Genomic DNA, 12,235 nt, shown 5'->3' on the forward strand with positions numbered 1-12,235 from the left:
CAGGGAGATTGGTGTCAGTGGTGGAAGTGAAATGTAGGGCTGATATGTACTGCTCTCCCCCTTCATTTACTGCCTTTTGGTAGCATGTGTGCAGGTCTTAAAGTATGTGAACTGAGCGTGAGTCCTGCTCTGCCCCATTTCACAGCTGTTGGAGGTGTTCCCTCACAACAGGGCCATGCTCTGTCGAAATGTTGTTTATCTGATAGCCTCGCTCACGTTACACTGCCAGCGCGGTGTTGATAAATGCATGGCTGTAGGTGAGCTGCGCAAGTTTTATTAAGGTGACACTTACAAAATGTCCCCTGATCCTCATGCAGGCGATTAGCTCACACAGGAGAGTTTTACTGAGCCCACTGAAGGCTGACGAGAAGCTCTGAACATGCTGAAAAAGCAGCATCTCGGGGCTGGACTGAAGCAAAGGGCCAGAGGGTTGTGATTCAGCCCAGGGCCCATGCACTGCTCTTAACTGGCACCCCAGTTCCCTGCCTCAGCTGGGGCTTGCGGGCTACCCCAGCGAGTGGTAAATGGCTTTTTTTTGTCCATTTAAAACAAGGCACGGATGTTTTGGTGGCCTCTTTATCAGGCAGTGGTTATGAAGATGTGTCACAGTCCTTAGATACTCCTGGTACAACAGGCATTTTGGTATGATCACACGGAGGGAAAACTTTAAATGCAAATAAACCTGTGTGTTTTCCAGGGGTTCTCAGCATATTTCCAAACACGTCCTCCACGCTGAGGCCTCAGCTGGACTGGTCCCGTGCTGGTTTTCGAGCCGCCACGCAGCTTGCTCCCCACTCCAACACGCAGCTCCCGCTGCAGCTGTCCCCGTGTTTTAGCCAAACGCAGGCTCCAGCCCCGACCCTGCGACGTTTGTGGGCTCGCTCTCAGGTGAGAGTCAGTGCATTGGGACAAACAGCCCTGCCAGCGATTTCCCCAGCTCCAGATGGAGCGTGACGACCTGGTGGCACCCTGGTCAGCGTATTGGAAAAGTGCAAATATTCCCCGGGTGTTTGCTCTCCCCTGGGCAGATTTCAGCTGCTATGGGGCCTTGTTCTTGGTCTCCACAGCCACCTCTTTCGTAGTTTTTCAGGGACGTTCATTTTCGGTGAGATCCTGGTTCAGTTAACTGGGGAGATGTTTCTCCAAGAGCCCAGAGGGTGGCTCAGGTGGCTCCTCTCCCCTGTTCACAGCCGTCCCTGCCGCGGGGACAGTGAGGCTGCCGCCGTGGAGATGGCGCCTTTGCTGTGGTAAAGCAGTGCCCAGGGGCTCTGGTCAGGACAGAGGGAATAGCTGAGTGTCCGCAGCACTGCTGAGGTGGCCGTGAGCCCGTGGGTCCCTGCTGGCCAGGCCGCAAGGCTGCAGTGAGAGCTGGGCGGCTCTGGCTTCCATGGATCTTCGCCTGGGAAGTGAGAAGCCGGGATGATCCTTGGGTTGCAGTTATTTCCTCCAAGGCAGAGCTGGGGATGCCACATGGGGGCCTGGGTAGATCACAGCCTGCGGCCAGCCTGGACATGCCAAAGCGGCCCAAGCAGCGGGGACCGCTCTGTGTGCCCGAGGTGGGATGTTCTGCGGCCCCCTCGGAAGCTGCCCTTCCTGGAGCCGTGCTGCCCCATGGGGGTGATCCATCTCCAGGCCATGGACGTGCCAGCGACGGGCCCTCCTCTATGAGAGCAGCTTCCCCACGCGCAGCGCTATTCAGGACAAGCCACGTCTGCCTCTCGGCTCATCCTGGGGCTCCTGCAGTTCAAGGAGCACCGGGGAGCCGTTGCCCCTTCTCTGAGCTGCTAGAAAGGAGGCTGAGGCCCAGGGCTGGAAAGGCCCGCAGGGCCCTTCCCCTCCTGCCCCCGGCACTCACAGCGCGCAGAGGGGCCTGGCCAGCTCCAGCTCTGCTCAGGACCTGCTGGTGACGGACACGAGGGCGGCCTGCACCCGTGGGGCCCACTGCAGGCTCTGCGTTGTAAACGATATTTTTTCCCATTTATTTTTCTGTTTGTGAGCCCCAAATGTCGGTGATGTCTCCTCTGAGCCTGAAATGGATGGGACGTGCCCTAGGTGACCCTGCGTGTGCAGGGGGGCTGGACTAAATGACCTCTAGAGGTCCCTTTCAACCTTAAGCATTCTATGATTCTATGATTCTATAGCCGCGCTGCTCTTGACAAGCGGGAATGTCGCTGGAGCTGCCGTCCGGGAGCCGGGATAGGGCTCAGCACCGCCCTGGAGCCTCCAGCTCCCGTCCCTTGGGATCCACGAGCAGGGAAAGCCCTTCCCGAGGCCACTGGGGAGGTGACGGGTGCACCGGGCCATGCGCCACCTCTGCAGACCCCCTTGAGGCAGCCCGGGTGCTCTGGGGACCCTGCAAGGCTCTGGCAGCTGCACAGAGGTGTCACCACCACCCGCGACAGGGAGAGACCCTGTACCCCACTGCCAGCATCACGTCAAAGCACCATATCAGCTGCACACAGTCCGGTGCTTCTGGAGAGGGAAGAAGCAGGCAAATCCTTCCAGATAATCTAATAATCCTCCCACGCTCTCACTTCACGTTTTTTAACTCCAGGTTACTTTGGTGCGAATTGCAATGTTTTCGATACCCGTTCTCATTCTACAGTGGTATCAGGTCAGATAGAGCTGCTCAGCCATGGTGGGGGGCCCAAGGGTTTCGGGCAGCCTCCCAGGACCTCCTTGCATGCTGGTTCTGGATGGCCCTGCTTACTTTGCACCAGGTGGAGGGAAAAATTGCAACCCTACTTGTAGAAAAAGAGTCAGAAATAAAGATCCTGCAACAGAGAAGGCACGTACAGGTGTCCTGGGAGACCCCAGTGATCCTGCGAGGGGCTCTCCAGCAGCGTGGAAGGGGTTTTAACCAGAAGAATACAGTGCCTTGGTCTGCCAATGTTTGTTTTGGTTGGGTAAACGTTTGATTTTAGCAACATGAAAGCAATGCGTGAGCTGTGCTGGGGCTGTAATTTGATGGGATGCAGCAGCATGGATGAGCTATGTGTAGGGAGAGCTGCTAATACCATGGGAATGTGTTTCCTTGGGACTTGTAAAGACGGGTCCTTCAGGCGGATCTGTCTTGAGCAGTTCACTCTGCCCTCGCACCAGGCTGCCTGATCCTGCTGCTGCCAGGTCCCTCCCCGCGGCATCTCCTGCCCCTTCCCTGCTCCGTGCTCGGGAGCCAAGTGCAAGGCATTTTGCACCCTCTCCTTGGGACCCTTGTGGCCCTAATAAATGTGATTTCTGCAGCCTGCAAAGGAGGGCTTTCACATTCCACAATGAAGTTTCCTTCCTGTGTCCCTTGGAGGCCCAGGAGGTGCCGTTGGGACACAGCGCCGGGTCCTGCCAGCGTCACCGAGTCTCCTCCTGCTGGACTCGTCCGGGGGGTCTGTGTGTGGCAGGGAAGGAGGCACCCTGTTGGGCTCAGGAGTGATTTTTATTAGCATTTCCAAAGAAAAAAGGGAGATTTTGTTTCTATAAAGCCCATAGTGTCGCCAGTGTCAAGTTGGTCAGGACAGCAAAGAGAAAATAGCGGAAGGGGGATAGTGTATCTCTTGACTGGAGGACACTGGGAGTCTCAGCAACGGCTTAAGGGCTTGTTAATTAGTGTGCATGGAGTTTTTGTTTGTTTTATTGATAAAATGCTCCTGGTGCTCCAGTTAGCCCATCAAGCACCAAGGGCCAACTCCTGAAGCCCGGCACAGGTCCTGCTGCCCTCCGCTGTGGCTGGGCTGGGGCACCAGGAGCAGTGGTGGGCAGCTGGCTACGGGCAGCAAGGAAATGTGTTGTGGGGTAGCACTCCACTGATCACTCAGCACCAAATTTGCTGGTGGTTTTAACCAGAATATGTACAAAATGCTCTTTACAGCCCTAAAGCTATAATAGTTACGTTACCTTCTCCTGCTCTGTCAGGTTTTGGCTCTCAGATGCTTGGTTTTACTTCAAGGAGCAGCACTGTTAATGAAGGACACACAACCACAGTAAAGCTCTCTTACTACAACTCCAAGGATGACCACTGCAGGCAGTCAATATTAAAGCATTTTATTTTCCTGATGGCCACCCTTTTCAGCACTTTGTCTTCATACTAGTAGCCAAGGGGTCATAACCAAGTAGTTGAGACAGCAGCACTGGAAGGATTTAGAAGATTCAGGCTGTAGATCTTATTTCAGATTTATTCAACACCCTTCATAAACTCCAGGAACTCTGCCAAGGAAAAGACATAGGAGACAAGTGGGTGTTAGATGAGGACCGAAGCACCATGCGCAGCTGCCAAGCACTCCTTGGCATGTTTCCACAGACCTTTCTCCTTTTCCCTCCCACCTATGTGCGAGGTGCCGAGGATCACGGCTACCGTTTCTCTGGCTGTGGTGAGAGCTCCTCGTGACTCCCTGTGGAAATGTCACTAAAGCCCTGGGTTTTGAGTCTGGGTTGATATGTTGATTTGCCTTTCCTGAAGACCCATCTCCTACAGCAAGTATTTGACTGAAATGACTGAGCTTTATACACTGCTCTGCACTGATGATTTAAACTACCTTTGTTCGTGTCTTAGGAAAAGCCTCTCTGCCCTGGATCTTTTCACAACTGCGCAAAAGCACAACAAAAACGTTCTGAGAGAATCATGTAGGTGTATTGACTGCTTCTGCTGCTCTGCGAGCACGTAGCGTGGCCAGGACCCTTCGGAAAGGGCCTCCCTCGAGCGGACAGGGCAGGCCGTGAGCCAGGAGAAGGCGGCTACAGCTACTGAGAACTTGCTGATCATGAAGTTGGGCCGTGGCATCTCCTATCACTTGATGTGAGTGCCCTAATATTATCTTCTCAAAGCAGATGGCTCCCAAAGGGGAACTGGGGCTGCTCTCAGGGAGTCATTTTGGCGTCACCGCATTTAAAGAAAGAGTGTTTAGGCTCTGGTGCTCCTTTTTAGGCTTGCCTAAGAAGGCAGAAAGGGGGAAGCAGCTCTCTAGTGAAAATCAGCTTTGCTTCGCAGAGTCAAGGCAGTGACTTTGAACAGCCTGGGCACAGTTAGGGGAGCCCCAGGCTCTTGCCACAGTTTTGCAAGCCTGGCAAACCTTGTGCACCTGCACAAATGCAAGTGCCAAGCGGACGTGTTGTCCAACATGCCTGTGCAAGCACATATGAGCTCCCAGGAGGGTAGAGAGACTGAAGAGCTGTCTCCAAAAGCTGCGAGTCTCAAGGACTTGCAACCAAATCACGCACAAGAAAGACTCCTACCATCATAGTCAATCTTGCCATCATTGTTTTTATCCCCGTCTTTCATCAGTTCTTCTATGTCATCCTCTGTGATGGTCTCTCCTGTTGCCTGTAGCATGATCTTCAGCTCTTCAAGGTCAATGTAGCCATCAGCATTTCTGTGCAAGGACAGAAGAGCTCAGAAATGAAGAACACATGCTGGAGAAGGAGAGCCCAGGGCCTGCTGCACTTCTCCCACCATCACTCTGTGTTCAGAGCTGAAGCATTAGCACTGTGGGAGGATGCTTGGTATTTCTGAGTGCAAAAACATGGACACTAAGACAGGGCAAAGAAAGCTCTGCTTTAAGTGTGAGCTGCCACGGGTGCCTCTGTGCTCAGATACAACTTCTGTTTACAGCATGACCTCTTAGATGTAGTGTGGTGTGTTCATGTCTCTTACTTGTCGAACATCCTGAAGAGATCTGAGAGTTCCTCTTCGGTTCTTCCTTTGCTGTCATCTTTCATACACCGGACCATCATAACTAGGAACTCATCAAAGTCTACAGTGCCGCTGCCTGCAGGCAGAATAAACACACACAACACTGTAGTGTGGGCACTGGTAAAGCTAAAGGGGAGGTCAAACCTCTGTTACTGACAGAGTAAAACAGAAAACAACCTGGAAGACCCTGAAGCAAAAGGAAGTTTTCAGGGCACTGGTGTAACTGGCTGAGGCCACGGACTGAATTCATCACTGAATCTTTGCATTCATTTTGCCCAAAGTGAACTAAAAGTCTCCTGTAAGTAATAATTCAATGGTAATTTCTGCTATGGAGATACCTACGTATCTAATCTAGATATTGATAATAAAATCTTCAGAAAGCAAGAATTCACACATTGCATTTTTACACTAGTAGTATATTATTGGTATTTTGAGTGACACTGAGATATTTTCCTCTTTTGCTGATTCCTAACTGCTTTTCTCTTTTCTAATTTCCAGTTTCTAATCGCGGTGGGTGACGCGTGCTCCCGGCGGGGTTAGAGGTGCACGTGCCGCGCGGTCATCGGGGGCCCTGGCCAGGCCCTGGCACTGCAGAGTTCGGAGCCCCCCTCCACCTGCAGCCGCAGGGCTCTGGATCCCGCGGGAGAGACGGAGCAAGCAAAACCTCTCACCGTCCTCATCCACCTCGTCTATCATCTCCTGCAGCTCCTCAGGGGTGGGGTTCTGCCCCAGCATCCTCATCACCTTCCCCAGCTCCTTGGTGCTGATGCAGCCGTCCTCTGCCCCCAGCACGAAGATGTCAAAGGCAGCCTTGAACTCTGCAGAGCGAGAGGGACAGGGAAGGCGCGTGAGCTCCCCCCGGGCTCCCACCGCGCCGGCAGCCCGGGGCAGCGCCTTGTCGAGCAGGGCGCCCCGGGCAGACGTGCAGAAACCCGTTCCATGGAACTCAGGTGGGTCGGGAATGCTGGGCTTATGCTGTGGGCTGGTTGGCTCCTAAAAAGACTTTTTTTAAAAAAAAAAACATGACTTTTAAAAGAGGTCAAGTTGCTGGCTGCCAGGAGCAGCTGGTAGCAAGGATGGACTGAGTGCTAGTGGGTTTTCCTTTTGGCTGAGGTGTCAGGTTAAAGATGCACCTACCATTTTTTTGTTCTTCTGTCAGCTGCTCAACCTGTAATGGAAATACAGAGACCAATTAGTTTTTATTCATCACCACCACTATTTTTTTAAGCATTATTTGTTCAGCAGTCTTTTCAAAGTTGAACTAATCCTCCCAACAGTTGGCCTGGACCACAGGACAACGTGCTCAGTGAGATTTTGATACAGCAGCATGGCACAGTCTAAAAAAATCCTTCCCTGTAACAACTATTTCCAGTTCCTCTGAAGACAGCGTCACTTTACAGGAGTGGCAGCATCAGGCAGGCAGCATTATTAACCTTTGCACAAACAGTGAGGAGCAGCTGGAAGAAGCATATGTCCTTTGCAGCCCTTCCTTTGGGAATAATTTCCTGCTGCTGAGAGGCTTCAAAGGGGGATGGTTGTGACACTGAGGGGGCTCGGGCAAAGGCCGGGTCCCTGAAGAGGGACACCAGCCCCTATAGCTATTTCTAGCTTTCTATTCAATAATCCTGCTGAACTATCCAAAACATGAAGAGCTTTTCTACTGCTGTTGGACAACAGCTTTTGTAACACACGAGACTTCTGTCATTGGAGGTGGCCGTGGTTCACTGTGGCCTGTTTTAGAAGTTGCCCTGGCAGCTTTCTAGCCCACGTGCGCAGCGCGAGTGAAAGGGGTCCTTGGGGTGCAGGGGACTGCGCCCAGAGACACCTCTCATTGCACTGCACCAAGAAACCCCCTGACAGGCAAAGCGGAGTTCCAGGGTGCTGGAATCCCCGTGCCAGGGCTCACACCGGGAGGATGAGGTGGGGAACTGGAGCCATCCCCACACGCCCACCCTGGCACCCCTGCCCGTGACGGGCACCATCGGCCCCACGGCTCTCTCTGGAGCCAAACCCCATGTGCACGCGCTGGATGTCCGTGTGCTCCTTGTCCCGTGCGGCCCGACACGGCTCTCCCGGAAAACCTGCCGGAGCAGCACACGGAGACGGCCAGGGAGCAGAAGCATTGGCTGGAATGGGCTGGCAGATTTGTTCCAAAAGTTGACATGAAATAATGAAAATAATCAATGAGAAAAGCAGAGAGGAATCCACGGGATCTACCTCCTGCTGCTTCTCTTTAAGTGTGTCTCTGTCTTGGCTTCACTCTTTCCTACGGGTCTTGCTTATCTAATCCTGCCGGCCTCACCATTGCAGGTCACAGATGGGCTGAGGCTGGAAGGGGCCTCTGGGTTCATCTAGCCCAACCCCTCTGCTCGAGCAGGGTCACCTGGAGCACCTTTCCAAGGATGTATCAGATGCCTTCTGGATATTTTCCAAGGAGACTCCACAACCTCTCTGGATAACCTGTTCCATTGCTCAGCTGCCCTTAGAGTGAAGTTTTTTTTCTCTTGTTCTGACTGAACTTCTTGTGTTGCACCTTGTGCCCACTGCCTCTCATCCTCCTGTCCTGTCAGTAACATCCCTTACAACGCTGGATGTCTTCCTGCCTTCTTCTCCCCAGATACTACCCCCATGCCGAGTTACTCCGGCATTATTCCAGTTAGAGGGCTCTTTTCCTGGCCCCTCTCTCAAATTATCCATCTCTGTCCCGTGCAGCTCAGCTCCATACCCACGGGAAGATGCAGACAGCGGAGCTGAGACCTTCCAGGCCAGGAAAGGGTAGAAGCAGCCTCAGCTTTGCAGGGTGCGACGTGCGCGGGGCCGGGCCCCACCGAGGGAAGGCGGCAGCTGCCGTTGCACGGCGAGCGGAGCTGGGAGCCCCATGGCGGAGCAGCGCCCCGCGCACGTCTGCGGCCACCGCCGTGGAGTAACTCGACCCTCCTGGTGCGGCCACTATTTATAAACCCCGGGAGAGGTGCTGGAGATAAAGATGAGCTCTCCGATTGTTCCCGGGAGTAGACAGGCTTTGGTATTTATCCTTGCAGCTTTTTATCTGGACACTTGTCCCTGGCACTGTTCTTAGTGCTGCTTAACAGAGCCTAAAAATGCTCCCAGAATAGCTTTGGGCTTGGACAGCCTTATCTAGACATGAGTAGGCAAGAGGAAAATCCATTGGATTCTGTGGCTGCCTGCAGTGAATTTGGCACAAACACGTTCAGTTCTATGATGCTAATGAGTAAATGTCCTCAACCAGCAGCACATGAAACTCTCAATTCCAAAGCTGCCTGGAGTAGTGCACTTGGGACAGGTTTCCAGTTAAGGATGGAGGGCTGAATCAGATGGAAATTTTAAATGCAACATAACTATAGAGAAAAATCTTCACTACAGAGGGATTGCACTTGAGTGGCTTATAATGTGTCCCCTGGACACAAACACTCTTTTTGGCTTTATTTGTCTTCTCTCTCTGCATCTTCTTTCAGGGCTTTTCCTGGTGTGCTCCCGGAATGAGCTCACAGCACTGGGATGCCTGCGATAATGCTAATTCTGATGTGGTTTTTACTTTGCTCTTATCAGCTCTGTTTTTCATCTCTTGTTTCCATTTGAAGTAAGGTGGGGAAAGTTTTTTTGGTATTTTTTTTTAGCAGGTGAATGTCGTCTTATAGTTCAAATCCTGAGATCCAGACCCGCGCCAAAGCTGTCGGTCTCGCTGAGCCCGGGCAGGAGCTGTTGTGCCCCCGTGAAGGTGCTGTCCATGCCTGGGTCTTGAGGTGCCCGGGCACCGCTGCAAGCGGCCGCAGCAGCAGCGAGTCTGCGCGTGTGCCCCTGCCCTGGGACAGCCCCAGTCCTCATTGGGCTCGATCGGGGATTTTGCAGCTCACTTCCCTGTTTAAGGACTATTTGCTTGGGGTAAGTTGTTGGTAACCGAGGCAGGAAGTTTTTGGTTGCTCTTATGCTGGCGTTCCTGTTTTTTGGCTAAATTCCTCCGCAGTCTGACTCCCCTGAAGCCCACGGGCTTTGACTAGGAGTGACCTTGGCCAGTGGATCTTTGCCCATGTGCATCCCATTTATGGGACAGAGCTATGGCGAGTGGCTGGAGCTTCTGAGTGAGGAAATCTTTCTTTTCGGGACTCTGCGCTGGACAGTGCATTCCTCGGCTGATGGACAGACCCAGTTGGCTCATCGCTGACATTGCAGAGCTCTTCAGCATTTCTCCCCAGTTATTTGCATGAGGGTCCCAAGCGCTACGGAAAGGACCTGCCTTTTGAGCCCTAGAGAATGTGTTTAATCGGGAAGACCAGTTATAGAGGGGGTTAGGAAAACTCAGTGCCTAATTGTACAGCCTTTCCTGATTCTTTCCTCACTGAAAACTTCCAAATCACTAGGAGTTTTCAAGCTCACAGGGTTCTGGGTTGGACCAAGAGGACAGGAAAGGGACTTGTGTGAGCAGTTTCTTGTTTGATTCAGCCATAGCTCAAGCGAGATCTTTCTTCCCTCTAATAATCTTCAAATAAGAATAGCACTTATGTGATGTGGTTTTTTGTGCCCTCAGTTAAAATCAAGCCTGATCAATGGTATTTATATTCTAAAAAAAAAAACCCCAAAATCATCAGAAACCCCCTACAAAGTATTTCATATGTAGCTATGCATGGGGCAGGGTAGCAATTCACACAACCCACGATCTATTCCCATCCTTATTCCCCCCGCATATCTCTGTCTAAATTACAAGACGAGGGACGCGGTTCCTCGGCGAGACACCGCATAGTTGGGATTCGCGCGGTGGGGATGGCAGCTGCACCCGTTAAAATAGCCGTGCGGGCGCCCCTGCCCGCCCGGCGAGCACGGCCGGCATTCCCGCTGCCGACGCCGGGCACGGCAGAGCAGAAGCACACAGGGATGCAAAAGCTGAGAGCTTTTTTAAATACCTTTAAAAAATAAAAGCGAGACAGGGAATTTTAGTGCATGCAAGATTCCTCGTTTTGTGGGCAAGCCCCAGGGCGACTCTCCTGGCTTCGCCGGGCTTTTAGCCACGTGCGCAGAGCAGCTCTGGGTGTCGTGGCGGGGCCAGGAACGGGGTGCGAGGCCGCGGCGGGCGGCCCGTGCGGGCCGGGCGGCGCGAGGTGCCACTTACCGCCGCCTTGTAGATGTCGTCCATGGCGGGCGCTGGCGGGGGCCGGGTGGCAGCTCTGCGCCGCGGCCGCCCCGGCCCCGCTCATATAGGGCGGGCGCCCGCCCCGCGCCCCGCAGGAATGCACGGGAGGGAGGGAGGGAGGGAGGGAGGCAGGACGCGCGACCCGGCATGGCGCGGCCTCCCACCGGCCCCCGCGGGGCCTCCCCGCAGCAGCAGGGAAACCGGAGCCGCCGCGCCGGCGGCTGGGCCCCGGCCACCTCCTGTCCCCGTCCCCACGGCCAGGGCGCCGCGCCACGCGCCCCGGGGACACGCGGCACCCCGAGGATGCTGTTGTCCCTCACCGAGGACTGGGGGGGTTGGTGTGGGGCTAGTCCCCGTGGCCAGCGCTGGCCTCCCTTGGGCACTGTGACTTGCTGCTCGGCTGGGGCGAGTGGCCCTCATGAGCCCTGTCCCCGGCGGCTCGAGCCCCGACAGGGGACGTGGGTTTTCATCCCGCTGCGGCGATTCCAGGCTCCCTCTTGTGTCTGAAGGGTCTCGGTCCAGTCCATCTGTCCCATCGTCCAGGCTGAGGCCTGAGGGAAACTCACACCATCCTGGCGCATCTCTCCACTCCTGTCCCTGCTTTGCTGTCCCTTTTGGAGTGCTTCCCCGTCCCCCGGAGCACAGAGGAGAACGAAGCTCCTGGCCTCACTAGAGTGACAATAAATGGATAAATAAGTAAATCTCCTGCTAAGGGCATTGACACCAGGGCTTTCTGGTGCTTTGCTCTGCGCTGCACTCATCCACAGTGCCCAGGAGGTTCTCTGCCCATGCCCAGGGCAGTGACCATGGGGAGCCCTGGGAGCTGCTCACAGCTGCACTGAGTCACTGCCTTGGGATACTGCCCCTGGATGCAGATGCAGGGGTGCGTGACAGCAGTGCCACAGGGCTGCTGGGGCCACCAGGACTGCCCAGATAGCCATGGGCCTTGCCCTCTGCACTGCAACCTGAACACCCTGTGCTCAGGCCTGCCCTGGCCAGGACTGCAGCATCACCTGCAACGTGCGCGCCGCATGCCCCGGTCCCTAGCTGCACTCGGCCAGCTCAGGCTTCTTGCACTGCAAGGCATGGCACTGCAACACAGCATTGCATAGCATAGCACTGCGCTGCCCTGCAGAGCACTGCGGAGCACAGCGTAGTGCTGCACACCATCCCTGTGCTACACTGCACTGCACAGCACCACGCAGCCCAATACTGCATTGCACAGTGCATTGCACTGCAATGTCACGGCACTGCACCAGACTGCACTGCACAGCCCAGCACTATATCAACAGTGCATTGCGCTGCGCTGCACTGCACACCCCCGCACCACATCAACATTGCAGTGCCCCGAGCTGCACTGCCCAGCCCAGCACCACATCAACATTGCAGTGCACTGCACACCCCCGCAC

At 54.5% G+C, this 12,235-nt stretch overlaps 2 protein-coding genes across 2 annotated transcripts in view; one reads left to right on the forward strand and one right to left on the reverse strand.

Annotated features, from left to right (window-relative positions):
* Positions 1-12,235, forward strand: part of LOC148596214 (E3 ubiquitin-protein ligase PHF7-like) — a gene marked incomplete at its 5' end in the record, with an annotated part of 499,504 nt that overhangs the window by 366,122 nt on the left and 121,147 nt on the right. The gene's annotated exons all lie outside the window — the stretch shown is intronic.
* Positions 4,125-10,884, reverse strand: TNNC1 (troponin C1, slow skeletal and cardiac type). Its single transcript, XM_088526588.1, has 6 exons — positions 10,806-10,884; positions 6,818-6,848; positions 6,352-6,498; positions 5,642-5,756; positions 5,224-5,360; positions 4,125-4,197 (listed from the first exon to the last, which is right to left on the reverse strand). Exons 1-6 carry the CDS (start codon positions 10,827-10,829, stop codon positions 4,166-4,168), a joined length of 486 nt encoding a protein of 161 aa, XP_088382714.1. The 5' UTR covers positions 10,830-10,884; the 3' UTR covers positions 4,125-4,165.

The sequence above is a fragment of the Tinamus guttatus genome, unplaced genomic scaffold (genome assembly GCF_059628265.1).
Source record: "Tinamus guttatus ecotype Peru unplaced genomic scaffold, ASM5962826v1 Tinamus_guttatus_pri_ptg000026l, whole genome shotgun sequence".
In the NCBI taxonomy this organism is placed as follows: Eukaryota; Metazoa; Chordata; class Aves; order Tinamiformes; family Tinamidae; genus Tinamus; species Tinamus guttatus.

Bases quoted from the DNA above. Each gene is read 5' to 3' on its own strand.
- TNNC1 (XM_088526588.1), bottom strand. From the start codon at position 10,829: ATGGACGACATCTACAAGGCGGCG. The intron at 5,757-6,351 runs GTGAGAGGTTTT...TTCTGCCTGCAG, and splicing joins AGACGAGGTGGATGAGGACG to GCAGCGGCACTGTAGACTTT. The intron at 4,198-5,223 runs GTAGGAGTCTTT...TTTCCTTGGCAG, and splicing joins TGGCAAGATTGACTATGATG to AGTTCCTGGAGTTTATGAAG.